This window comes from Lepidochelys kempii, chromosome 4 (assembly GCF_965140265.1).
Source record: "Lepidochelys kempii isolate rLepKem1 chromosome 4, rLepKem1.hap2, whole genome shotgun sequence".
In the NCBI taxonomy this organism is placed as follows: domain Eukaryota; kingdom Metazoa; phylum Chordata; order Testudines; family Cheloniidae; genus Lepidochelys; species Lepidochelys kempii.
In genome coordinates, this window is record NC_133259.1 from 87,825,673 (window position 1) to 87,852,772 (window position 27,100).

Sequence of the window (27,100 nt, forward strand, 5' to 3'; positions counted from 1 at the left end):
AAATGCAATGAGAAATAAATCTAATAGCTGTGTTTTGCTTTTCTCCCCGCACCATCATACTGTACCTAGTTCAATTGGTCTGACATGTGAAATAAAAAGTAATGGATCCTCTGGGACATCCTCATCCTCTTCTAATGCAACTGATATTTCACCTGAAGGGGGTAGGGAAAGAATTTTCTTATAAACAGATATGGAATAAATCTATCTAGACAATATTACAATGTGTAAACTGCAGTCAATTTACAGTGACAAATTTGTTTGCTTGCAAGCATATAAATGTAGGCAGGAAGTAACTGTAATAATGGGATAGATGTGTTAGTGAACTTTAATATATTCATTTTACTGTATTAGAAGCAAATTTTAAAATACATGTAAAGAACAGAGCTGATTTACCCCTTTTGGCTCATATATGCCTTTTTGCCTCTGTTTGTGAGGGATAGTCTATTTTTCAGAATATACATACTACTAGCCTGTCACTTCAAAATAAAAAACAGAAGCAAAAATCCCAAATAAACACCATTTCCAGATGGATCCATATTATCCAAAGCAAGTTATACAACAATAAAACAGCTAGAATTATTGCCAGAATAGCTTTTAAATGTGATAAGGGAAAAACTGAATTAATAAAGTTGGACCAGAACAGACATTTACTTGATTGAACGCTAACCTTTGTTATGGTGTCCCTCCATGAGTTCTGAGAGAGTTATTGTAGCAAACACCAGACAGGTGTGTAAGGCAGGCATGCTTAAGTGAAGTTCAGAATCTACTGAATCTGAAGAATAATTTTGATTAGCCAGGGAGAGAAGATGAATTTGTGTGACTTACCTAGTTGGAATGGCCATCATCCCTTTCAGCATTTCCAAACATCCTATAAACATGTTATGTTTTATTTAGTGTTGATTAATATTAAAAAAAATTTTTTGTTGCTACTGAACAATTTGAGCCATGGATGTCTGTGGGGCAGTGTGACAAAGTTCCTCCTCTACCATGGTGGGTCTTGCGCTTATTGGCAGATTTGCTCATCTTGGAGCTTCACAGCAGCCCTCAGTTTGGCCATTTTCATGAACCCACAGTCCAGGTCAGCTCCTCCTATGTCTGACCAGGAGTTGGGAGGTTTGGAGGGAACCCGGGCCCGCCTTCTATTCTGGGTTCCAGCCCAGGGCCCTGTGGAATGCAGCTGTCCAGAGTGCCTCCTGGAACAGCTGTGCAACAGCAGCAACTCCCTGGGCTACTTCCCCATGGCCTCCTCCCAACACCTTCTTTATCCTCCCCATAGGACCTTCCTCCTGGTGTCTGATAATGCTTGTACTCCTCAGTCCTCCAACAGTATGCGTTCTCACTCTCGGCTCCTTACACGCACACCACAAACTGAAGTGAGCTCCTTTTTAAACCCAGGTGCCCCAATTAGCCTGCCTTAATTGATTCTAGCAGCTTCTTGATTGGCTGCAGGTGTTCTAATTAGCCTGTCATCTTAATTGTCTCCAGAAGGTTCCTGATTGTTCTGGAACCGTCCCTGTTACCTTACCCAGGAAAAAGGGACCTACTTAACCTGGGGCTAATATATCTGCCTTCTATTACTCTCCTGTAGCCATCTGGCCCAACCCTGTCACACAGGTAGTATATTGTTGCACTGCATGTCTAGTCTGTATACATATATGTATTACTTACACAGTGCTGTTGGAATATCTGATATTAACCCCATATTAGACAAAATTAAAAAGGGGTTCAGTTTTCAGAGTCTAAATCCCAAAGTCCCATGACTTGCAATGAGATTTAGGCAGCTAGGCCCAGATTTTTTTAAAGGTGTTCAGACTTTCTGCATGGTCCAAAGGGGTGAAGTCCAGCACAAAATGGGGGCTGGCTGTGGTGGAGAGATACTTCATCCCTCTCTGACCTCGTGGAAGATGCATCCTGTGGCTATTTTAATTTGAGTATGAACTGGTGGGTGTTTTTTTTTTTTTTTTTTTTTTTTGTATTTCTTCCCCTCCCCTTCCCATTCAGATCAGTGGGAGGCACAGAGTGCCAGAGCTACTGTGGGAGAACAGGGCTTCCTATGGATGCAGACTGTGTGTGGTATTTCTCCCCCCCCTTCCTCCCCCCCCACAAGAGTGTTTTCTTTCAGGTCTGCCCCAAAGACCTTTCTAAACACAGAATCATAGAAGTGTAGGACTGGAAGGGACCTCAGTAGGTCAGCTAGTCTAGTCCCCCTGCACTCATGGCAGGACTAAGTAATAACTAGACCAGGGGTCGGCAACCTTTCAGAAGTGGTGTGCCGAGTCTTCATTTATTCACTCTTATTTAAGGTTTCACATGCTAGTAATATATTTTAATGTTTTTAGAAGGTCTCTTTCTATAAGTCTTTAATATATAACTAAACTATTGTTGTATGTAAAGTAAATAAGGTTTTTAAAATGTTTAAGAAGCTTTATTTAAAATTAAATTAAAATGTAGAGCCCCCCCTGGGCCAGTGGCCAGGACCCAGGCAGTGTGAGTGCCATTGAAAATCAGGTCAAGTGCTGCCTTTGGCATGCGTGCCATAGGTTGCCTACCCCGAACAAGACCATTCCTGACAGGTGTTTGTCTAACCTGTTTTTAAAAACCTCCAATGATGGAGATTTCACAACCACCCTAGGCAATTTGTACCAGTGTTCACCTTCTACCTGTCAGAGTAGTTATTTCCTAATGTCCAACCTAAACTTCCCTTGATGCAATTTTAAGCCCATTGCTTCTTGTCCTATCCTCAGAGGTTAAGGAGAAAAAAAAAATTCCCTCCTCCTCCTTGTAACATTCTGTTAGGTACGGTAGAACCGCAGAGTTATAAACAACTCGGGAGTGGAGGTTGTTTGTACTTCTGAACAAAATGTTATGGTTGTTCTTTCCAAAGTTTACAACTGAACATTGACTTAATAGAGCTTTGAAAATTTATATATAGAAGAAAAATGCTGCTTTTAACCATCTTAATTTAAATGAAACAAGCACAGAAACAGTTTTCTTACCTTGTCAATTTTTTTTTAAATTTTCCCTTTATTTTTATTAATAGTTTACATTTAACACAGAACTATACTGTATTTGCTTTTTGTGTGTATCTGCTGCTGCCTGATTGGTGTGTGGTTGACCGCTCAGTTTGTAACTCTGGTGTTCGTAACTGAGGCTTACTGTACTTGAAAACTGTTATGTCTTCCCTTGGTCGTCTTTTCTCTAGACTAAACAAACACAATTTTTTTCAATCTTTCCTCATAGGTTGTTTTCTAGACCTTTAATCGCTTTTGTTGCTCTCATCTGGACTTTTTCCAGTTTGTTACCATCTTTCCTGAAAGGTGGTGCACAGAACTGGACACATTACTCCAGTTGAGGCCTTATTAGTGCGGAGTAGAGTGGAAGAATTCTTCTTGTGTCTTGTTTACAGCACTCCGGCTGATACATCCCAGAATTCTATTTTATTTATATATATATAATTTTTTTTTTTTTTTTTTGGAAAAGCTTGTGATCCATTACAATCCTCAGCTCCCTTTCCGCAGTACTCCTTCCTAGGCCATCATTTCCCATTTTATATGTGTGCATTCTTAAGTGGAGTACTTTGCATTTGTCCTTATTGAACTTCTTATTTACATCAAACCATTTCTCCAATTTGTCATTTTGAATTTTAATCCTATCCTCCAAAACACATGAGCAGAAGAGCAGAAAATCTCTTATGAAATCTTTTCTTTTATGAGAAGTAATAAAATGTCTAGGACATACATTTTAAAGGATGCTGTGTCAGAAAATAGATTTAAAAATTCAGTTAAAAACATTCTTATTGAGAGTTGTCACTTCCATGGGAATTTCCCCACTGACTTTAATGAAATAGGATTGGGCCCATAATGCAGTATTGTGTGACTTTTCTGACTTGTGTATTTTAATGGACAATTCTTAGATACTAGTCTTATCACGGTTTGTCCCTTGTTACCTATATACTAGTTGTAAGTTACATTTATGTTTTAGTGTGTGTGTGTGTGTGTGTGTGTGTGTGTGTGTGTGTGTGTTGTGGCGGAGTTATGGTTGTGTGAATTTTTGCATTTCAATTCTGAACTATTCCTACTACATTATTGCCGTTGACTTTATTTAATTTCTGTGCTTTTTATAAAGAAGAATTAAAACCAAATGCACAAAGGCTTCCCTTATTTCCTTTTCTGTATAGACATTTGAATGTACCACTATTACATCATACTTTTGAAATCAGATTTTTCACATGCCCCAAAATGCAGTACATTCCACCAAGGATGCAATTTTTTAAATTAATATCCTGGATTGGGGTTCATCAGAAAAGCTGGCTGATTATTGGGTCCTTTCTGAAGTTATCTTAAAGATATTAAGGGTAAGAGATGTGAAACATTAATTGAAAATGCCCCTTAATGATTTAAGGTTCAAAGGAAACTAACCATTTGGGCAAAGCAGTTTAAAACATGCAGGATAACCTTGAGTTCAGGGGTGGATTCTCAGCTGGTGTAAAGGTCATAGCTCCACTGAAGTCAATAGAGCTATAGCAATTTATACCAGCTTAAGATCTGCCCCCTGAACTTCTTCCATTTTTAGATTTTTGTTTTAAATAATGCACAGATTACAGTAGTGTACAATTCACAATACATGTTTAATTTATTTTAACTAAATATCTTCAAATGGATGACACGTTATCATAGAACTACATTCATATAAATTTTTAAAAATTCTTTAAGATTAAAAACTAAAAATTTGAGTCTTTTCTTAAAATATGGGAAAAATCACACTTTCCCAACTGTAAGAGATGTCCACTTCCATTGTAGAGGAAGATGTGCAAAGGGACAAACGGGAGTTAGGCATCCAACTCCCCTTTGTGCCTTTGAAAATCTCCCCTATACTTTAATTGATTTTTGTTTTGTAAAAATGATTCACAATTGTAACTTAATCCAAACCTCTTCACATTGTGGGAGCAAATTGGATTCTGATTTGAATCTCTCATCTCTCCTCTCCCCCCCCCCCCCCCAAGATTCTGGTACTGCTGTAGATAATGAATACCAAGGGGGGCCTTTTTCTTGATGTCAGTTCGGATGTGACTGAAATCTTGTAACAGCATCACAGGGGCTTTTGGCACTGTGAGATCACCAACTGCAGCCCTAATCTAGCCTCAAACCTGAACCCTCACCTAATTCTAATTGTGATCAAAACATTGTCTCAGCCTGTCTCTAATTGTCTTGTCTCTTCCACCTCTCCCTGTGATATGGTAAATCCCAGTGTAATGCTAATGATGCTTATGCACACTGAGGGGGTTTAACAGAACCTGATGTGCAACTGGTTTGGTAAATACCACCATTTCTTCGTGTTTAAAAATGTCTCTTAAATTATTTATGTCTTGCTTCAGAATGGTCTCTGTTTATATATTTTTAAACATAACCAATTTTACATGACTAAATACACTAATAGCTTCATTCAAAAATGTTTATCAAATACTCAGTGCACAAATGTAATACAATTTTGTAAGCCATGCATTTCCATTTCATTGTATTCACATACTTCACAATTAATAATATTGCATTTAAGGGGGTAAATCTTAAAATAGTAATAAAAGTATGCTAAAATTAAACATCTCTTTGACTTCAGACCTGACAGTAATTATTTATTTAAAAAAAAACCAAACCAAATTTATAATTGAGTTGGGAAATTTGTAATACAGTATATGCTATAATAATTAGTTTCTTTTTGAACTGAAGCTCTCAAAACCTGTTGCAAAGTATTACAAATTATATTCCAAAGAAAAAATTTTAGATGAATATTAGGACCCAGTTGCACAAGGTACAGAGCCTCTGCAGGACTGGACCTTTCCAGCAGTTAGTGAAATTTGTTAGGATTATGCTGTATTTACAGACTTCGACACTGGTGGTGCTAACCTTCTTTTTTCCCCATCTGCAGGGGATGCATCAAGTCAGTTGCTGTTCTGACTCTGTTTCTAGGGCTATATAATGTGGCTTTTAATCTTACCAGATTTATTGTTTTTTGTGCAAAGACAAGAAATAGAAATTATTTTTTACCTTCAGTGTTCTCTGTGGTAGTGCTTATGTTCAGCTGTCTCTCAGTTGCAGAGCACTTGCCGTTTTCATCCTCTGTTAATTGTGTGACTGGTTCATATTGCAGTATGGCATCCAGATCATGAAAAAACTTCATGGTTTTAGTGGCATCTCCAGAGTTGTGGGCATATTTAACTGTTCTGAATTCATACTTCAGATTTTTATACTTTGCACGGCACTGTTTCCAGTCTCTGCAAACTCCTAACTCCTGTAGTCTTTTAGCAATGTAGATAAATATTCCTTTATTCCTTAGTGTTCCATGAAGTTGCTTTCTTATGTTTTTTTCTGACCAGACGCTTAGCAAGGCTTTAACCTCCTCTTCAGTCCAATGCTTTCCTGCTCCACTCTCCATGTTGAAAGTGACCTGGAAATGATTCACTATTTCTAGCCAAGATTTTGTTTCCTTGGAAACCAGACGGCTGGTTGTCAGTAAGCTCCACAGAGATGAAAGGATCTAGTTTTACTGGCTCAAACTGCCTGAGGGGAGTAACTTGAGAAACTGCCAAATAAGCAGGCTTTATATTAGAAGCAGACAAATAAAACCGCTCCTGCACAAATGAAGTGTAATCTAGTACCCAGTATTCCACAAGATAAAAAATAAACTCAGGGTGTCTACTTGCTTTAACCCTTTTTATGAACAATGTTTTAAGTATGATCACTCTTTTTAATGAATATTTTAAGAAAGAAAGTAAATGCATTCTTTTTTTTAAGATTATGTCGTGTTGTAGTTTGTTAGGAATTAATTCGACATTGTAGCAGTTTTTGTTTGCAGCCAGTTTTACATTTTGGAACCTAAAAGATGTTGGTAAGAGTTCTCATTAAGTTACAAATTATGATTGCATTTGGTATTTTATTAGCATTAAAAATACACATTGGAATCATCCACGTTTTAAATTGTGTGCCTGTATTTTATAAAACTCCTATTTTATTCTAGCATTGTTCATGAGTACAACTGAGCTAAACAAAAAAGCTGAAAACTAAGGGCAGGTCTACACTACTGCACTACATCGGCGCAGCTGTATTGCGTCTGGTGAGGATGCACTATGCTGACAGGAGAGTGCTCTCCCATCAGCATAATTACTCCACTTCGGCTAGAAGTGGAAGCTATGTTGATGAGAGAGCACACTCTTGTCAGCATAGCGCCAGTGTGGACAGCAAAAAACTTGAGTTGCCTTGGGAGAGCGGGGGACTTTTTCACACACCTGAATGATGTAAGCTAGGTCGACTTAAGCAGTAGAGTAGACCTGCTCTAAGGCTAAAGAGGTATGATGGTATAGGCTGCATGTTAATGAAACTGACCTTTTTAGCGCCATATGGGTACTGTACTAAGGACCAAATCCTAGTTCCTGCCCGCAGCTCAGGTATATGGGCTCTATGCTGGAGAACTCTAAGGAAAGCAAAAGGGGAGAACAGAATCTCATAGACTAGAAGCGGAGGCCCCTTGCTGCATATTTTCACTAGAGTAAGGAGGTTGCTTGGCTTGGTTAGTTGATCTGCACAGCCATGATTCTACCAGTTCCACTCCTTTCCCAGCCATTACTGACTTCAAAAGTACCTATTGAGTATTGTTTTGCTGGATGGGGTACAGAGCCCCTGCCAAGCTTTGCACAGCCTATCTCAGAGGGTTGACTGCCTATTAGGGTGTGTGTGTGTGTGTGTGTGTTGGGGGAGACGGGGGTTGCCGGGGCGGGGGGAGGTGGTGAGGGTTGGATTCAGAATTTTAATCAGTGAAAATCAGAGGCATTACACTGAAGGTTAACTGCAACCATCCTTTATTTGATTTTGCTATGATATTTGGAGGGCCATGATCAACATAGAAATGGCCTAAATTTTAAAAACTGTGTTTAAAGTCGATGAGTGTACTGTACCCACCTTTAAGTTTTTCTGTCAATTTTTGTGTCTACAGATGCATTTTTCTGAGCAAAGTAAACTGGTGAGGGCAGGAAAGAATTTTTTCTGTAACTTCTTTGTTATAATAACATTTGGTAGTACAAGAAACAATAGCAAATAATTTTTTGCACAAAAGTGTTCGTCTTAGGGTTGTCAACGATTTTTAAAAAATCACAATTATGAGGTTAAAACAAACGGAATACAAAATTTGCTCAATTTGTATTTTTTATGTCAAATATTTGTACTGTAAAAAAATTTAAAAACTAGTATTTTTCAATCAATCTCGTACAAGTACAGTACTCATACTGTAATGCAATCTCTTTATCGTGAAAGTGAAATTTACAGATGTCAATTTGTTTTGTTTTTGAGTACAGCTATGTTAAAAAATGCAAAACTTTAGAGCCTACAAGTCAAAGCATGAAGGGGCATACAAATGTTTAACGTAACTGGCACATAAATACCTTGCAACGCCAGCTACAACAGTGTGATGCAAATGCCTGTTCTCACTTTCAGGTGATATTGTATATAAGAAGAGGGCAGCATTATCTCTAATAAATGTAAACAAACTTGTTTTGTTTTACTGATTTGGCTAAACAAGAAGTAGGACTGAGTAGACTTGTATGAGGTGAATTGAAAAATGTTGTTTCTTTTCTTTATTACAGTTCAAATATTTGTAACCAAAAATAATAAGTGAGCACTGTACACTTTGTATTCTATGTTGTAATTGAAATCAATACATTTGAAAATGTAGAAAAAATCCAAAAATATTTATATTAAATTTAAATTGGTATTCTGTTATTGTTTAACAGTGTGATTAAACAGCAATTATTCATGACTGTTTGTTTTTTAATTTAGTTAAATTGTTTTGCGTTAATAGCGTGCATTAACTGCAATTAATTGACAGCCCTAGTTTATTTTTATATTTTTAAAAATTAACTTTACACACAGGTGGTATTAATGACTTAGGCCTGGTCTACACTATGCGTTTGTCGGATTTAGCAGCGTTAAATCAAATTAACCCTGCACCCATCCACACAACGAAGCCATTTTTTCGACATAAAGGGCTCTTAAAACCGAGTTCTATAATCCTCCCCAACGAGGTGATTAGCGCTGAAATCGACACCACCGTTTCGAATTAGGGTTAGTGTAGATACTAAGGTATTGGCCTCCGGGAGCTATCACACAGTGCACCATTGTGACCACTCTGGATAGCACTCTGAACTTGGATGCACTGGCCAGGTGTACAGGAAAAGGCCTGGGAACTTTTGAATCTCATTTCCTGTTTGGTCAGGCGAGCTCATTAGCACAGGTAACCGTGCAGTCCCAGAATTGAAAAAGAGCTCCAGCATGGATCGCACAGGAGGTACTGGATCTGATTGCTGTATGGGGAGAGGAATCCATGCTATCAATCTACGTTCCAAAAGACGAAATGCCAAAACGTTTCAAAAAATCTCCGAGGCCATGGGGGACAGAGGCTACAGCAGGGATGCAACACAATGCCGTGTGAAACTTAAGGAGCTCAGACAAATGTACCAGAAAACCAAAGAATCAAACGGACGCTCCGGGACAGAGCCCCAGACATGCCGCTTCTACGCTGAGCTGCATGCAATTCTAGGGGGGGCTGCCACCACTACCCCACCCCGTTCGTGGACTCCAGTGATGGGGTACTCTCCACCATGCCTGAGGATTTTGCAGACGGGGAAGATGAGGAGGAGCTTGAGGAGAGCACACAGCACACCGTTCTCCCTGACTGCCAGGATCTTTTTATGACCCTGACTGAAATATCCTCCCAAGCCAACGAAGCTGGAGAAGGGACCTCTGGTGAGTGTACCTTTTTAAAATATAATACATGTTATAAAAGCAAGCGTTTTTTAATGATTAAGTAGCCTTGAGGACTTGGGATGCATTCGTGGCCAGTACAACTACTGGAAAAGTCTGTTAATGTGTCTGGGGATGGAGCGGAAATCCTCCAGGGATGTCTCCATGAAGCTCTCCTGGAGGTACTCTAAAAGCCTTTGCAGAAGGTTTCTGGGGAGAGCAGCCTTATTCTGCCTATGGCTGAAAAGAAATCTTCCCCGCAGTTAGCGTGTGGAGGGGGTGGGGGTGGGGTGGCATTGGTGCTGAGCCGTTCATGTTTGGCTAGCAGGGATCTTCCCTGATACCAGCCTCATGGTGGGGTGAGGAGTAAAGCAGTCATCCCAGAGAATTGGATCGGGGGTGGGGTGGGGGGTGGGATAGTTTGATTTCTGCTGCTGCACATTAACTGGAAAACCACAGCACTAAATGGCCAACTCAGCGTGCTTTGCTTGCTATGGGAGAGGAGGGCACTGCTGTTAGGAAGGCTGCAGAAGCTGAAAGACTATGGCTTACCATGGCCACCTGCAATCCGAATTCTGTTGCCTGGCACTGCATGTGTGATCTCTAACACCAAAGCCGCAGGCACTCAATATAAGATGCAAAATGTGACCTTGTACCAAAATCACATATGCTATGTAATGTGAATAGTGTTGTTCACCGTGAAAGAATATAGTCATTGTTCTGTAAAATGTATCTTCGCTTCCTTTTTTTTCCTCCAGCAGCTGGAAATGTTTCAAGCCTCCCTCCTCCGTCCCAAAGGCTATCTCAGATAAGGTGGCGAAAAAAATGCACGCACAATGAAATGTTCTCTGAGCTCATGCAGTCTTCCGGCACTGACAGAGCTCAGCAGAATGTGTGGAGGGACACAAGAGCAGAGTACAGGAAAGGGGCTGATGAATGTGAGGAGAGGTGGTGGCTGGAAGATCAGAAGAGGCATGAGGCAACGCTGGGGCTACTGCGGGATCAAATGGACATGCTCCAGCGTCTGGTGGAGGTTAATGAACGGCAGCAGGATCACAGACTGCCACTGCAGCCCCTGTTTAACCACCCACCCTCCTCCCCAAGTTCCATAGCCTCCTCCCCCAGATGCCCAAGAATGGGGGGGAGGAGGGGCCTCTGGGCACCCAACCTCTCCTCCCCAGTGGACAGCCTAAACAACAGAAGGCTGGCTTTCAACAAGTTTTAAAGTGGTCTTTTTCTTCCCTCCTTCCAAACTGCAACCGGGCTACCTTGTGATATCTCCCTGTTTTTATAACCAATTAAAAAAGAATACATGTTTTTTAAACTATAGTGACTTTGTCCTTTGCAAGCAAGTTGTGATTGAAGGGGGGAGGGCAGGTGGCTTACAGGGAATTTAGAGGCAACCAAGGGGGTGGGTTTTCATCCAGGAGAAACAAACAGAAGTGTCACACAGTACCCTGGCCAGTCATGAAACTGGTTTTCAAAGCTTCTCTGATGCGCAGCGCTTCCTGCTGTGCTTTTCTAACTGCCCTGGTGTCTGGCTGCGTGTACTCAGCAGCCAGGCGATTTGCCTCAACCCCACCCGGCCATAAACGTCTCCCCCTCACTCTCTCAGAGATTGTGGAGCACACAGCAAGCAGCAATAACAATGGGAATATTGGTTTCGCTGAGGTCTGAGCGAGTCAGTAAACTTCACCAGCGACCCTTTAAATATCCAAATGCATATTCTACCACCATTCTGCACTTGCTCACCCTATATTTGAAAAGCTCCTTACTACTGTCTAGGGTGCCTGTGTATGGCTTCATGAGCCAGGGCATTAAGGGGTTGGCTGGGTCCCCAAGGATAACGATAGACATTTCAACATCCCCAACGGTTATTTTCTGGTCTGGAAAGTAAGTCCCTTCCTGTAGCCATTTAAATGGACCAGAGTTCCTGAAGATGTGAGCGTCATGAACCTTTCCCAGCCATCCCACTTTGATGTTGGTGAAATGTCCCTTGTGATCCACCAGTGCTTGCAGCACCATTGAAAAGTGCCCTTTGCGGTTTATGTACTGGCTGCCCTGGTGGTCTGGTCCCAAGATAGAGATATGCGTTCCAGCTATAGCCCCACCACAGTTAGGGAATCCCATTGCACAAAGCCATCTACCATGACCTGCACATTTCCCAGAATCACTACCTTTGATAGCAGCAGCTCAATGATTGCGTTGGCTGCTTGCATCACAGCAACCCCCACAGTAGATTTGCCTACTCCAAATTGATTCCCGTCTGACCGGTAGCTGTCTGGCATTGCAAGCTTCCAGAGGGCTATTGCCACTCGCTTCTCAACTGTTAGGGCTGCTCTCATCTTGGTACTCTTGCGCTTCAGGGCAGGGGAAAGCAAGTCACAAAGTTCCATGAAAGTGCCCTTACGCATGCGAAAGTTTCAGAGCCACTGGGAATCATCCCAAACCTGCAACACTATGCAGTCTCACCACTCTGTGCTTGTTTCCTGGGCCCAGAATCGATGTTCCACGGCATGAGCCTGCCCCAGTAACACCATGATCTCCAAATTGCCGGGGACCATGGTTTTAGAGAAATCTGTGTTCACCGCTCTGCCGTTGCCTCCTCGCCTGGTTTTTCAGGTGCTGGTTCTGCATAAACTGCACGATAATGCGCGAGGTGCTTACAATGGTCATAACTGCCGCAGTGAGCTGAACTGGCTCCATGCTTGCCATGCTATGGCGTCTGCTCGGGCAGTCCAGGGAAAAGGGCGTGAAATGATTGTCTGCCATTGCTTTCACAGAGGGAGGGTTGACTGACGACATTTACCCATAACCACCTGCAACAAATTTTTTGCCCCATCAGGCATTGGGAGCTCAGCCCAGAATTCCAATGGGCAGCGGGGACTGTGGGAACTGTGGGACACTTGCCACGGTACTGTGGACGCACACCGCCGAATTAATGTGCTTAGTGTGGACGCATGCACTTGAATTTATACAGTCTGTTCCCAAAAATCGACTTCTGTAAAATCGGAGTACTTTCGTAGTGTAGACATGGCCTTCTAAAATATCTTTGAGACTTGGGCATAATCAGTGGTGGAAAGTATTAAGTTATTGTTGGGATCAAGCATATTGAACATTTGCACCTTATTCTCCTGTTTTTTATAAGGTCTTTTCGATACATAAAATTATTGTAGAATAGTTACTGCACTTTAAATGCATGCCCTGCCTTAATCCGAATTGTCTTTTCAAGTAGACAAGCTGTTACAGTAGTATAACTCGAGAATGACTCCAATGATGCCAGTTGAGTTATACTAGTTTAATATGAGAGCAAAATCACATCCTATTGTACAAGACCTTTAGCTGTTTTATATTTAAGTAATCTAATAGATATATTTTCTTTCCCTTTCATCTTCATTAAAGTACTTCATTTAGTGTGTGTGTGTGTGTGTATATATGTATATGTATATGTATATATATATATATATATATATATATGTTACATTTTGTTTTTGTTTTTTTCTTGGCTACAGCTTGTAAGCGCATTCTACAGACATTTTTATTTCAGGGTATTCAATTTTTGAGCAATTAAAGGTTGCATTGGGAATTTACCAGTAACCCAAAGACCACATCTGCATCGATTTTATTGTTAAGGCTACAATTTAGTAATAGATATTTTTAATAGAAGTCATGGACAGGTCACAGGCAATAAACAAAAATTCATGGCCTGTGACCTGTCCATGACTTGTACTATGAATACCCCTGACTAAATCTTAGCTGGGGGGCTTCTGCTCTGGGAGGCCCCCTCCAGGGCCAGCTGCCTTCCCCGGCCACCTTAGCAGCAGCCAGTGTAGCTGGTGCGGCTGGCTGCAGGGTCACACAAGTGGCTGGTGTGACTGGCCATTGGGCTGCCTGGCATTTCAATTTAAGGATCTGGTAGTATTTTATGTTCACCTTGAAATTTAGACTATAGAAAGTCAGCAGTAAGGACCAGATCCAGCACCCATTGAAATTAATGGAAAGACTTTTTATTTGATTTCAGTGTGCTTTGGATTGAGCCTTAAATATTTTACAATAAAGTGCAACATGAACATACAAAAAACATAATTTTGATAAGTCTATAAAAATGGAGTACTTAAGACATTTTAAACACAAACGGTTATGTTCTTTTACGCTTTACAAGTTAATATTTTGTTTGGATGTTGTGCTCAGTGAGCCATTCAGTATTTATGCTAATTTTGTCCACAGGGGCCAAGAAAGTGGTGGAATTGTGACAAGTGATGGAGACTCAGCCCAAACATTCAAAGTGCACAAGGTAAAATTTTAAGGACTTTTTACTAATTTGTTGCCATTTTTAAGAAGTAAAGATCTAGTCTTTACATAAAAATCCAGTCTTTAAAATAGAGCGAAATAAGGAGTACTCAAAGGAAAAGTCGGAGGAAAAAATAACACATTTCCACCTGAGGTGCATGAGGAGAGTCTCTGCTTGTTCCAGGAAATAGGAATAATAAGCAAGAGACAGGAAATGACAAGAATTTGTCATAATAAGAGTACCGAGTTCAGTTCCTTAACTTATTGTTGTTGTATAGACCAAGCTTAAACTTATTTTTAAAAAATCAACAACAAAACTCAGACCAGGTTATCCTTCAAGTCCACTTCAAGCTTTTGAAGAAACAAGGTGGGTGAGGCAATATCTTGTCTCTTTTACCAACAGAAGTTGGTCCAATAAAAGATACTACCTCTCCCACCTTGTTCTCTAATATCCTGGGACCAATACAGCTCCAACAACACTGAAATTAATCTTTTGCTTCAGTAAAAAGCAATCTGTTCTGGAGCTGTCAACACCAGAGCCCCTTTCTTCTAATGTGTTTAGCTCTGGTGAGTTGAAAGGGTTTGGTGCTGGCAGTTTAAGTACTAATGTGTGAAACCAGCAGAGTTCTAGTGGAATGGAGGGAAAAGAGTGAAACAAAAAACCACAATCCTTGAAACTAGATTAATGCCTGGAAGCAGATGCATCTATGACTGACTCTGGCTTTAGTAAATATCATGGCAGATTCTTTGAAGAGTTGAATGCTGCACACAAATTAATAGATCCAGAGACTGGGAGGATTTTTCAGATTTCCCTCATCTATTTCCAACCTGATAGAAATCCAGAGGGTGCCAACAGGCCTAAAATGGCCAAGCCCAAAAAGATCTTAGGCCAAAGCACTTTACTTGCTCTAGAGAATTTACTTCCTATATTTACACTGAGCTGATGTCAGGAAGTGAAATACAAGTTAACCAACTACCCTCCTGGAAGGAACGTAGGAATTGGAGCTGTGTCAATTAAAACTGCATCTTCTGCCCAGATCTCCTTCTGACTTCAGTACTAGAAGGTTCTGAGTCCCAGGAAGTGGGAGCATGCCCAGCAGGACAGAGCTCTGACACTAACAGGTCCCTCAAGTAGAACATGAGTGTCCTACTTAGCTCACAGTGGAGAAACAAAATCCAGGAATGAGAATCCTGCCTTGATGCAGGCTCTCAGCCGATAAACTGGCTCAATCTTTGCTTACTCCAATAACAGATCAGAGGGGGAGGTATCTCATAGCCTTTTGTCTTTAATCCTACTTTTCTTCTTATCCTTCAGCACTTTTAATTCGTCATCCAGCTGACAAGTCCTGGGGCGAGGTGGGTTGCTGGAGAACGGTGTGGCAGGACAATAAGGTGTCTGGAGTGTTCCTGGGTGTGTAGTTGAGGCCTTGGGCTGTCCCTTGTAGTAGGGTGAGGTCGGAGGTTGTCTCTTCTGGTCTCCGCTCCAACTGCGACCAGGATTGTTCCTCTCTCCTCCCTCCACCTGTTTTGTTCCAGTTTGCCCCTTCTGATATTCGCCCCAACTGCTACTAGTTTTTTTTCTTTTCTGCCATCTCCATCCATTTGGCTCCAATCTCCCCCACCTCAATTAGAGTTATGGGCTTCCCATCTGGGATGTATCTTTCTATTTCCTCAGGAACACCCTCTAAGAACTGCTCCATTTGCATTAGGAAGGGCAACTCTTCTGGAGATTTAACACTTGCTCCTGATATCCAGGCATCCCAATGTTTCACAATGTGGTAGGCATGTCAGGTAAATGACACGTCTGGTTTCCACGTTAGGGCTCTGAACTGCCGACGGGAATGCTTGAGTGTTAGCCCCATCCTGACTCTCGCCTTGGTTTTAAACAGTTCATACTTGCTCATGTGTTCCTTAGGCATTTCAGCCGCCACCTCAGCTAAGGGTCCACTGAGCTGCGGCCTCAGCTCTACCATGTATTGATCTGTAGAGATGTTGTACCCAAGGCAGGCCCTTTCGAAGTTTTCTAAGAAGGCCTCAGTATCAGCGCCTGGCTTGTAGGTGGGGAACTTCCTGGGATGTGAGGCGGTACCTGGAGAAGGATTGCTAGGGTTTGTTGGTATATTCTGCTGAGCCTTTGCCTTCTCCATCTCCAGTGCATGTTTCCTTTCTTTTTCCTTTTCCTCCAGTTCTTTTTCCCTTGCCTCCATAGCTCTCCTGTGGGCAGCCTCTTTGGCTTTTTCCGCCTTGGATTCTGTCATCTTAGCCTCTCTGTTTTTAACTGACTTTACACCCGAGAGTTTAAAAAAAACAAAAAAAAAACTGCTTGTAAAATTTTTGTGCTGTAATATGATAGCTATTCTCAGCCTACAGAAAAATCCTTTGTCTCCAGGCAAATAGAAAAACCCTCTAGTTGCTCTTAGCTAAAAAAAAACAAAAAACAAAAACAAAAAAAACACTTCAGGTCTGTGAAAAACTTGTGAATTTCCCTGCAGGAGGTTAACTACCCTGCCTTTAGGTAGAGAAAACTCCAGCTCAAAAAGAATGATCCCTTTTGTTATGTCTGCTGCTCTGGCCCCCTGGCAGACACAGAAAAACTATAATTGCTTTCAGCTTAAAACCTGCTTTCAAGCAGCCCAAAGGGGAAAAAAATGTCCTTTTAAAATCCTACTGTGCTTCTGTTTCAAAATGATCCCAAAAAAAAATCTCAAATTGATCCCACCACTGCCACCATGTCAAGGTTCTTTCCCCATTCTGAACTGTAGGGTACAGATGTGGGGACCTGCATGAAAGACCCCCTAAGCTTATTCTTACCAGCTTAGTTTAAAAACTTCCTCAAGGTACAGACTTTGCCTTGTCCTTGAACCCTATGTTGCCACCACCAAGCATGTTAAACAAAGAACAGGGAAAGAGCCCACTTGGAGACATCTTTCCCCCAAGCCCTACACCCCCTTTCCTGGGGAAGGCTTGATAAAAATCCTCACCAGTTTGCATAGGTGAATACAGACCCAAACTCTTGGATCTTAAGAACAATGAAAAAACAATTAGGTTCTTAAAAGAAGAATTTTAATTAAAGAAAAAGTAAAAGAATCACCTCTGTAAAATCAGGATGGTAAATACCTTACAGGGTAATCCGATTCAAAACATAGCAAATCCTTCTAGGCAAAACCTTAGGTTACAAAAAGACACAAAAACAGGAATATACGTTCCATTCAGCACAGCTATTTTACCAGCCATTAAACAAAAGAAAATCTAACTCATTTCTAGCTAGATTGCTTACTAACTTTTTACAGGGGTTCTGAAGAGCATTCCTGATCTGTTTCCAGCAAAAGCATCACACAGACTCTTTCCCTCCTGCAAGCTTTGAAAGTAACTTGTCTCCTCATTGGTCATTTTGGTCAGGTGCCAGCGAGGTTATCCTAGCTTCTTAACCCTTTACAGGTGAAAGGGTTTTGCCTCTGGCCAGGAGGGATTTTATAGTTCTGTATACAGAAACGTGGTTACCCTTCCCTTTATATTTATGACAGACCCTGTTCTTGTTTTGAGCTTCCACTTCTTTTTAGGTTATGAGAGATTTCCACTTCTACCGTTAGCACTTCCTTTAGCCTCTGAGTAAAAAGTAATGCGCTGAGAATAAAATGTTGGCAGACACTATAATACTTTATATTGATTCCATAAGAGCTGTGGAGAATGACATCAATATTAAGAATTAAATACGATGACTGCATCATCTCAGGAAGTTTTGATATTACAGCAGTTGCATAATAAGATTTCTCTTATCCTTGGGATATGTCTTGGCTGCAGTATTTAAATTCTATAGTTACTATTATTTAAAAAAGAAAACTTGAAGGGCACAAACCAGTGAATATGGTCTTGTCCTTGAAGCTGTTCTGGTTTAAAAATTGATTTAATTAAACTGGTGCAAATCCCTGTAGAACATACTTTTATTAGTTTAAAATTGGTTATTTCTGCTTAGCTTGCACTTTTTTGAATTTACTGACCTGACTCTCAGACCATTTTAAATTAAGAGTCTATGCAGGGTTCTGCACTGATGTAACTAAATTGGTCTAAAGCCACACTGTTTGGTCTGGTCTTCACTTAAATTAGGTCAACCTAGCTACATCGTTCAGGGCTATGAAAAATTTTGTGCCCTGAGCACCATAGTTAGGTCAATGTAAATGTAGCCAGGGTGAGGGGGAGTAACTCCATTGATGAAGGAAACGTTTACACTCTGGGCTACAGCAGTGCCATAGCTGTGGTGCTGTAGCAGCTGTAATGTAGACATGGCCTTAGTTAAACCAGTGTAGCTTGGTGTGTAGGCCAGAGCTTGCTCTTTTTGCCTTGCCTTGTATTTATCTGTTGCCACAGCAGCGTTTTACTTTTTGCATTGAAATTCTGTTTGTGCTAACCTCTCTTCTCCTTCCTCTAATTATCAGATTCAAACATAATTCTGAGCCTCTAAGGCATTCAAAGCTCTTTAATGAATTAATCTTCATAACACTCAAGGGAAGTAAATATCATCCACATTTTAGAGAGATAAAGAGATTTAAACAGATGAAGAGACTTTCTGAAGGTTACAAAAAAAGTCTGTGCCAGAGTTCAGAATAGAAATTGGAGCACCTGTTTCCCAGTCCTGTACTTTAATTACTTAGACCCTGCATGCTTTTAAATTCCTCCCTCACAATGCTTGTTGCCAACAGGAGCACTGCCTTGGCTATTGAATATGCTAGAATCTCCTGGGGCCTATCTATAAAAGTTCTGAGTCATTTCTGCCATAGAAGTCAACTTGGATACCTGAAGACTTTTCAACAGAGTTTTCTGGCTCTTTCAGGTTGAGTGCCAATTATAGCAGTGGCCGGAATTACAAATAATGGGGTCTTTTAAACATTAATCTGAAGCTGGTATAAAAACAAATTCATTATGGTGCTGGTGATTAAATGTATTATCCTATTTCTCAGGGAAAAAAGCACAGAATATATTGAAATATTTGTTTTATAGTGTTCTCTCTAAATAGCATTAAAGAATAAATGTAGTTGAGCTTTTAAACTTTAAAATAGCATTAAAAGAACAAAGCCAGTTGAGCTTTTAAAATTACATTTGAATATAAATACATATAGTATTCCCAAATTTTCTTCTGCTAGTGGTTTCTCAAAGGATATTTTCTTACTGTGTGGTAACTGGGGACAGTCTGTCTATCTGAAAATAAAATCTGCTCAAAACAATCTCCCCCTTATGTTGTGTATTATCCTGATGAAACCAGTTGCCTTCTTATGTTGTTCCCCTTTCCTGTGACCTACCTGTCTGTCTTGTCTCTCTAGAGGTAAGCTCTTTTCTTTTTTTGTTTTTGTTTTTTGTTTTTGTTTTGTTGCTGTTGGTTTTTGCTTGTAAAGTGCTGGCATAATGAGTGTGTTGCTGGAAACAATAATAAATACAGTCTTTTTTTTCCTCCCTGCAAGGGAATGGGTCTTATTAATCATGTGTTCAGTGAAGACAATCTGAAGAAGCTGTATGTTTCAAATCTTGGAATTGGCCACACCAGGTACTCCACGTCAGGAATCTCTGAATTAGAGAACTGCCAGCCTTTCGTTGTAGAAACTCTTCATGGGAAGATTGCTGTGGCACACAATGGTGAATTAATAAATGCTAAACAACTCAGAAGAAAGGTAGGAATCAGTCCTGGGTTTTCCAGTATAATTTATTAATGAGTAGGAGGCAGACATGGACAAAAACTTGGTCACATCTCCTAGCTGACATACAATGCTTTAGGTCATTGAAAACTACAGAGAATGGTGAGGAACTCCAAACTAATGGATTGGGCAGTGCACTGAGAAACAAAGTTTTTAATTTGTAACTCCCATGGTGGGGGGGATAATCTACTTTTATTTTATTTTCTGTGTTAATGTTGATCCAATAGGGAAAACTAATCCAGATACAGTTATGAATAGCTCAGTTTGAATCTGCCCATTGCATGGCAGTCATTAGAGAAAGCAAAGAGTGCTTAGAAAATATCATCTAATACATTGATGTGTCCTCATCTGCAATATTATCTCTTTTTGTCATCACCTTGAGAAAGCTATAGTGAATATTGAAAATAGTAGTAGAAAATAGTAATTTATAGTGATATGAACACATAAGGAGACAGTCAAAAATTGGATATCATAGCCCGTAAAGAAGGAAGTGGACATATTGCAGAGCAGAATTAAAACCTCACAGATGCTTCTCTTTTAACCCTGTTCAAAGAACAAGGGAACATACTACTACATCAAAGAATTGTAAATTTATGACTTGGAAAAGGTAATGGAACTTTATGTAGAATGTAGTCAGTCTGTGGATGCCACCAATGCTGCAAGAATGTATCAAGACAGATATTGTGACTGGTTTCAAAATGATGGGTTAATTTTATGTTCAAGCATCACTGTAAATGTGATAATGGTAAAAATGGTATCCAGTCTTATTCTTCAGGATGCAAGATCTACAAAGGTTAGGTAGGAACCCTCCGGTGCAAAGCATTGAACAGGCATGAATAGTAGGCTAGATACTTTGCAGGTTCTCCTCTTCCTTAAATGCAACGTGTGTGTTGAGCACACCAGACTAAAAGGACCATAAGTCTGATTCAGTCTCTCACATCTTAGGTTGTTGTTTTTTCCCTCCTTCCCCTTACTCTGTCTTCAGTCATTTCTTCTTTCATTGTTTACTTGTGCTTCCTCTCTTCACCTGTTCTCTGTGCCCTACTTCAGTTTGCCATGTGTAAGCAGCAGTGAGAAGGTGACAAAATCCCCAGACCCTGAGTAGCACTGTGGATATTAGGGAATGTCAACTTTGCTTTATGCTTTGGTCACCAGTAAAGCAAAGCAGTGAAAAGAAGCGTGAGGGATGCAGTTCAGAGTGTCATTTTATATGAGCCGATGTTGTGCACCAGCTCCTTGGACAAAAGTACAATCCACGTTCTTTGGTTCTTGGTGACTTCTACATTAAAACAACTTTTCAGACATGTAACTCCTTGCTAAACTAAAAATGGTGCAGTGGTTTCGTAGACTGATAACACTACATTTTATCTTTTTTTAAAAAAAAAAAAGCTGATGAGACATGGTGTGGGACTATCGACCAGTTCTGACAGCGAATTGATCACCCAGCTGCTGGCATTCACACCTCCACTCGAGAATGATGATACCCCAGACTGGGTGGCAAGGTAAGCGGTTAGGGGCTGGAATTAGAAACAAGAGTATTGTCTGAGTGTAAAATACAGCAGTAGTAAGTAACAGAATACAGCCATCTGTAACATACCATTGTGTTTACTTAATCTCATTTCAGAATCAAAAATTTAATGAATGAAACCCCTACTTCATATTCACTACTAATGATGCATAAAGACATAATCTATGCAGTACGTGATCCCTATGGGAATCGTCCACTCTGCATTGGTCGTCTCATTTCAGTAGGCAGTATGAGTGGAAAAGGTAAATCCTATGTAAAGACTGGGTAACCAGCCATAAGTATGTTTACATTTGCAAAGCTAGATAAATAATACATTTGCACTTAATGGGGGAATCATGTCCACATTCATGCAGTTGAGCAACTTTTCTTTAAAATGTTGCTCTCTCTGAACATCGGATGCAATAATATCCCAATATTGGTTGATTTATAAAATACAAAATACATTTTGATGGTGGGAACAAATTTAAAGGAAATCAGAAGCACCCCTTCTCTCTTGACAATAGTAAATCCCCATTCCCCCATGGCAGCAGCAGAGAGAGGCAGCCTAGTTGCAGCAGAGATAATTGGAGAGAGATTTCTCCCCTCTGCCCTGGGAGAAAAGTGGGGATGGCTAGATACAGGCCCTATTTCTTCTCCTTTTTGTTGTAGGGTTGCTTATTAGCTTTGGGCTACTGGTGCTTATTTGTTTTATTGAAGGAAAAATTATTTTTGGGGGGGATTCTTCTGGAAGGAGCTGGGAAACCCACTTGTCCACATATTATGGCAAGGAGTTAACGTGAAAACGCAAATATAGGAATTTGAATAAAGGCTCTGCATGTTCTTGTAAACCAAAATGTTCTGAGTCAGGATAAAATCTGGTCATTCGTGGAAGATAATCCCAAAGGAGAATTGTACATACCTTCCCATCTCAGTGCCCTGAGTGATACCAGTGATTTTCAAGGAAAAACCTTAAGACCTAGTGTGCTGTAAGATATGGGAACTTGACATTTTTAACTGCAGGAAAAAATGTATAAAGCCATTCTTTGTCCAAAGAAATTGATATGGCATGGAGGATTGTGTGTGAGAATTTTTTGTAATCTCTTAGAAAATATTCGCAATGTCCAAATACTGTATATTAGTGTTTGTATCCTGTTATGTTCTTAATCTGCCCATTTGTTCCCTTTCATTTGCCTATCTTTGAGAATTCTTCTCACTTTGGGTCCAGTGAATGCCCATTAAAGTCCAAGGGCACCCTTTTATTGATTTCAGTGGCATTGGAGGCACCACTTAATATACAGAGAGTAAGGAATTTCTTATCTAAACAAAAAGCATGTGTATACACCAGGGCCCCAAAAACTTATTGAGATGGAAGTAGGGGGGAAAAGTCCTGCGGAGATAAGGAATTTATTTCTCTGAATTGTCCTTATGAACAGTGACTGTGTGAAACTGGCTTTTCTAATCTCTCAAGGACAAGTTTTATATAATGTTTCCAAAGAACAGTTTTTCAACAAATGTTACAGCAACTTTCAATTCCAAACTTTCTATTTAGAAATCGTGACTATTTGACTTGCCCAAGTACATGATTACAAAATGTAACAGGCCAGTACTGTTGCAGAAATTTAACATGTTTAGTGATTATAATTCCAAGACCTGTGAAGATAATGTAACTATAATTGAAAATTTTATTATAGGGAAGAAAAACAGCGAAACAGAAGGATGGGTGGTCTCCTCTGAATCCTGCAGCTTTTTATCTATTGGTGCACAGTAAGTTCCTTCACATACAAGGTGATCTGTAAACACTTTAAACAGTGAATAGAGATTTAAATAGCCAAATGATAGTATTCACATACAGTATGAAAGATTATATCTATCAGTTTATGGATTTAAATAAATATGGCAATAGTGTATTCAGAAATCATCTGCAAAGAAGACTGTGTGGTTATCTCTTCACTGTAGAGTTAGCTAAGCTAACTGAAAAGGAGTTAAGTGAGTACAGCCACAATGTAAAATGAATATTCCAACTACAGAGTGGTTGTTTTAGCAGTTGGTGGGTTGTGTTGACTCAAACTGTAGCCTATACCTCCTGATAGGCTAGCCACTTCAGCTGACAGCTCCACCACACTCAAATTATGGATTTTTATGTGCAGGCAGGATTCAAGTTGGGACAATACTGAAGTTAACTATAGTGAAGACAAGCCCAGTATATAGTTAAAAAAGAAACCGGAGAAATGTTCTCTGTGCAAAAACATTTAATTTTCAGTGAAAATAAAAACTACAGTCAAATCAACAAAATCATTCATACCTATAATGAGGAATTTACAGTTAATTTGCAAATCCGACATTTAACAAATCTGCCACTAATTGAGTGTTATGTTGGTAAGTAAAATTGTGTCCCCTTAAAGTGGAAAAACAAGGCAAAAACTGCAAGAAGTAAAAATTAAATTCAGAGCAAAAACTGGAAACCAATAATGTCTGAACTTCAGTAATCTATTACATTGAGAGATGTTCTAGAAACAAGCTACAACATATGTTCCTCTGTGGTGAGTTCTGTCATTTCCATGTACCAATAATTAACTGTTGGTACCATCTTTGTTTTCTTAACAAAAGTTGCTTTACTCTGGACCTACCTTCTGAGACTGAGATACTTCTGCTAAGAATCATCATCAACGGGGGTGTTTTGCACTACATATAAATCCCAAAAGGAAAAGGAGTACTTGTGGCACCTTAGAGACTAACACATTTATTTGAGCATAAGCTTTCATGAGCTACAGCTCACTTCATCGGATGCATGCAGTGGAAAATACAGTGGGGAGATTTATATACATAGAGAACATGAAACAATGGGTGTTACCATACACATTGTAAGGAGAGTGATCAGGTAAGGTGAGCTGTTACCAGTAGGAGAGCGGGGGGGGGGGGGGTGCGGGAGAAACTTTTTGTAGTGATAATCAAGGTGGACCATGTCCAGCAGTTGACAAGAACGTCTGAGGAACAGTGGGGGGTGGAATAAACATGGGGAAATAGTTTTACTTTGTGTAATGACCCATCCACTCCCAGCCTTTATTCAAGCCTAGGTTAATTGTATCCAGTTTGCAAATTAATTCCAATTCTGCAGTCTCTCGTTGGAGTCTGTTTTTGAAGTTTTTTTGTTGAATAATTGCAACTTCTAGGTCTGTAATTGAGTGACCAAAGAGATTGAAGTGTTCTCTGACTGGTTTTTGAATGTTATAATTCTTGACATCTGATTTGTGTCCATTTATTCTTTTACATAGAGACTGTCCAGTTTGACCAATGTACATGGCAGAGGGGCATTGCTGGCACATGATAGCATATAACACATTGGTGGATGTGCAGGTGAACGAGCCTCTGATAGTGTGGCTGATGTGATTAGGCCCTATGATGGTGTCCCCTGAATAGATATGTGGATACAGTTGGCAACGGGCTTTGTTGCAAGGATAGGTTCTTGGGTTAGTGGTTTGGTTGTGTGGTGTCTGGTTGCTGGTGAGTATTTGCTTCAGGTTGGGGGGCTGTCTATAAGCAAGGACTGGCCTGTCTCCCAAGATCTGTGAGAGTGATGGGTCGTCCTTCAGGATAGGTTGTAGATCCTTGATGATGCATTGGAGAGGTTTTAGTTGGGGGCTGAAAGTGATGGCTAGTGGCGTTCTGTTGTTTTCTTTTTTGGGCCTGTCCTGTAGTAGGTGACTTCTGGGTACTCTTCTGGCTCTGTCAATTTGTTTCTTCACTTCAGCAGGTGGGTATTGTAGTTCATAGAATCATAGAATATCAGGGTTGGAAGGGACCTCAGGAGGTCATCTAGTCCAACCCCCTGCTCAAAGCAGGACCAATCCCCAGATCCCTAAATGGCCCCCTCAAGGATTGAACTCATAACCCTGGGGTTAGCAGGCCAATGCTCAAACCACTGAGCTATCCCTCCCCTTGATAGAGATCTTGTAGGTGTTTGTCTCTGTCTGAGGGGTTGGAGCAAATGCGGTTGTATCGTAGAGCTTTCTCAATGTTATCAGCTAGTCCACTAATTCTAGTATCTGGCTAATGAATATGCATCCCCTTTTAAATTACATCTCCAGCATTCATCAGAGTCACTTAATCTGCATGTTTTAAGACTTGCTGGTGTGTGATATGTGCAGTGAATATTTTTCAACATTACTCAGATATGAATATCTTGATTCATGTTTAGTAAAACTGAAAATCTAAGTACTTAGGAAATGAACTCCTGGTTCTTTTTTTTTTGCCATTTAACCTCTAGTGATAGGATGCAATTAATTGGATAACTAAACTCAATTTACTCCTGGGGGAATTCTGTACCTAAAAATTCTTCACACAATATTTTAAAATTCTGCATATTTATTTTATTTGTCAAAATAACACAATTTAATCATGCTAGTTTCAATTATTTTTGTAATTTATTTCAAAATACCTGTCAGCAAGTATGTCTGTAACAATACATTCCCCCAAAAAAGAAAGATTCAGGTAACGTTTTTTTTGACAGATTCCTTACTAGCGTATTAATACAGAACTCTGAGCAATTCATTTAAACTACAATACAGAAACTTATTTCCTGCATCCTTCAGAAGGAGTCTATAGGCTTGGGGGAGTCCAAGGGTAATGGAGGAGCTGAGGAAGGGGGAAGGAGCCTGGGAGTGAATCTGGAAAGTTGTTGGCCGTGGGTGGGAGAAGTACGGAACGTGATTTTGGGCAGGAGGGAGGGATAGTTAAGGAGCTGGGGAGCCTCCCCCATGCAGACCCTGGCTGACCAAGCCTTTCCCATTCAGTCAGGCACATCTGTTCCCGTCCCCATGTGGCCCTGCGGAACCTTTTGCATTCGGTCCCTGACTCAAAGCTGTCACCCCACTAGCTCCTGAGCCCACATCCCTGTCTGTGCCCCTCACTAGCCCTTCTGAACCCCAGCTTATGACACCACCCTCCCCCCCCACCCCCCATCAGCCCCTTGTGCCCCACTCTGTCAGTCCTAACATAGCTCTGTGAGCAGGATGAATGGAGCATGACTGGAGCTGTCTGCTGGCTGTTCTGGCGCCACAGCAGCCTCTGAGGTGTGAAAGGTGGAACTGCAGAAGTTTCCAGGCAGAAAGTTATTTTTTGTGGGGAAAAGAAGAAAAAATTTTTTGTACCGTACATGAATTCTGGTCCATGTGCAGTGGTGCAGAATTCCTCTAGGAGTGTCAATTGAAGCAGTATACTTAAACAACAGTAGTTAGAAGATCAGCTTATAGAAGATCTAAGAATATGTTTAATAATGCAATCGCTGAGCTTATTATATTTTTATTAAGACTCCATATTCAATTTTTGTTCTAATTATGAAAAGCTATAATCTAAGCATATGGAACAGCAGACCTATATTCCAGTAATCCTGCCCTTATTCAGTTGTAGCTGCCTTCCACCTTCTATTTTGATACTGACAGGACCCTAGTTACTGACTGTAGTGACAGCTCTTATGACTACATTCCTCATTCCAGGCCATTTGATTTTATGGGATGATTTGTGTTTCATAGAAAAGTGACTAAACTAGTCAAGACTAAATTAAGAGTCAGTTTATTCATCTCATGATGGCCAGGACTTGACTCTATCTTAAATTTATAACTGCTACTAATATACATAAAGCATTTCAGTGTCGTCTTGGCTGTTTCATGTAATGGGAAGATGTCCTTAACCATTTAGTGCTAAGACTGGAGATTTACCATTTTCAGGTACTAATGCAGGCTGTCAATGTTACTGCACTAGTCTTGCATTAGTGCTGGCAAAGTCCAATGCTAGGAGCCAAAGAGTCAACTTTAAAATAATAATCTAATATTTTGTGA

The 27,100-nt window shown here is 40.3% G+C and overlaps 2 protein-coding genes across 4 annotated transcripts in view; one reads left to right on the forward strand and one right to left on the reverse strand.

The window, feature by feature from the left end:
• The window catches only part of PAICS (phosphoribosylaminoimidazole carboxylase and phosphoribosylaminoimidazolesuccinocarboxamide synthase), a 63,532-nt gene extending 57,103 nt beyond the window's left edge, over positions 1-6,429 (reverse strand). The window contains exons 1-2 of the mRNA XM_073343195.1: positions 6,042-6,429; positions 66-152 (exon numbers count right to left, since the gene is read on the reverse strand). Coding sequence (XP_073199296.1) covers positions 66-152; positions 6,042-6,429 — 475 coding nt within the window. The remainder of the gene's footprint in view (positions 1-65; positions 153-6,041) is intronic.
• Positions 1-27,100, forward strand: part of PPAT (phosphoribosyl pyrophosphate amidotransferase) — a 70,474-nt gene that overhangs the window by 37,367 nt on the left and 6,007 nt on the right. For 2 of the 3 annotated variants that reach the window (XM_073341961.1, XM_073341962.1), the window contains exons 2-6: positions 14,013-14,079; positions 19,558-19,735; positions 21,149-21,261; positions 21,384-21,529; positions 22,958-23,030. In XM_073341961.1, the coding sequence (XP_073198062.1) occupies positions 14,045-14,079; positions 19,558-19,735; positions 21,149-21,261; positions 21,384-21,529; positions 22,958-23,030 (545 nt within the window). In that variant the 5' untranslated portion in view covers positions 14,013-14,044. Of the gene's footprint in view, positions 1-14,012; positions 14,080-19,528; positions 19,736-21,148; positions 21,262-21,383; positions 21,530-22,957; positions 23,031-27,100 lie in introns of all 3 variants that reach the window. The other variant, XM_073341963.1, reaches the window with a different exon arrangement.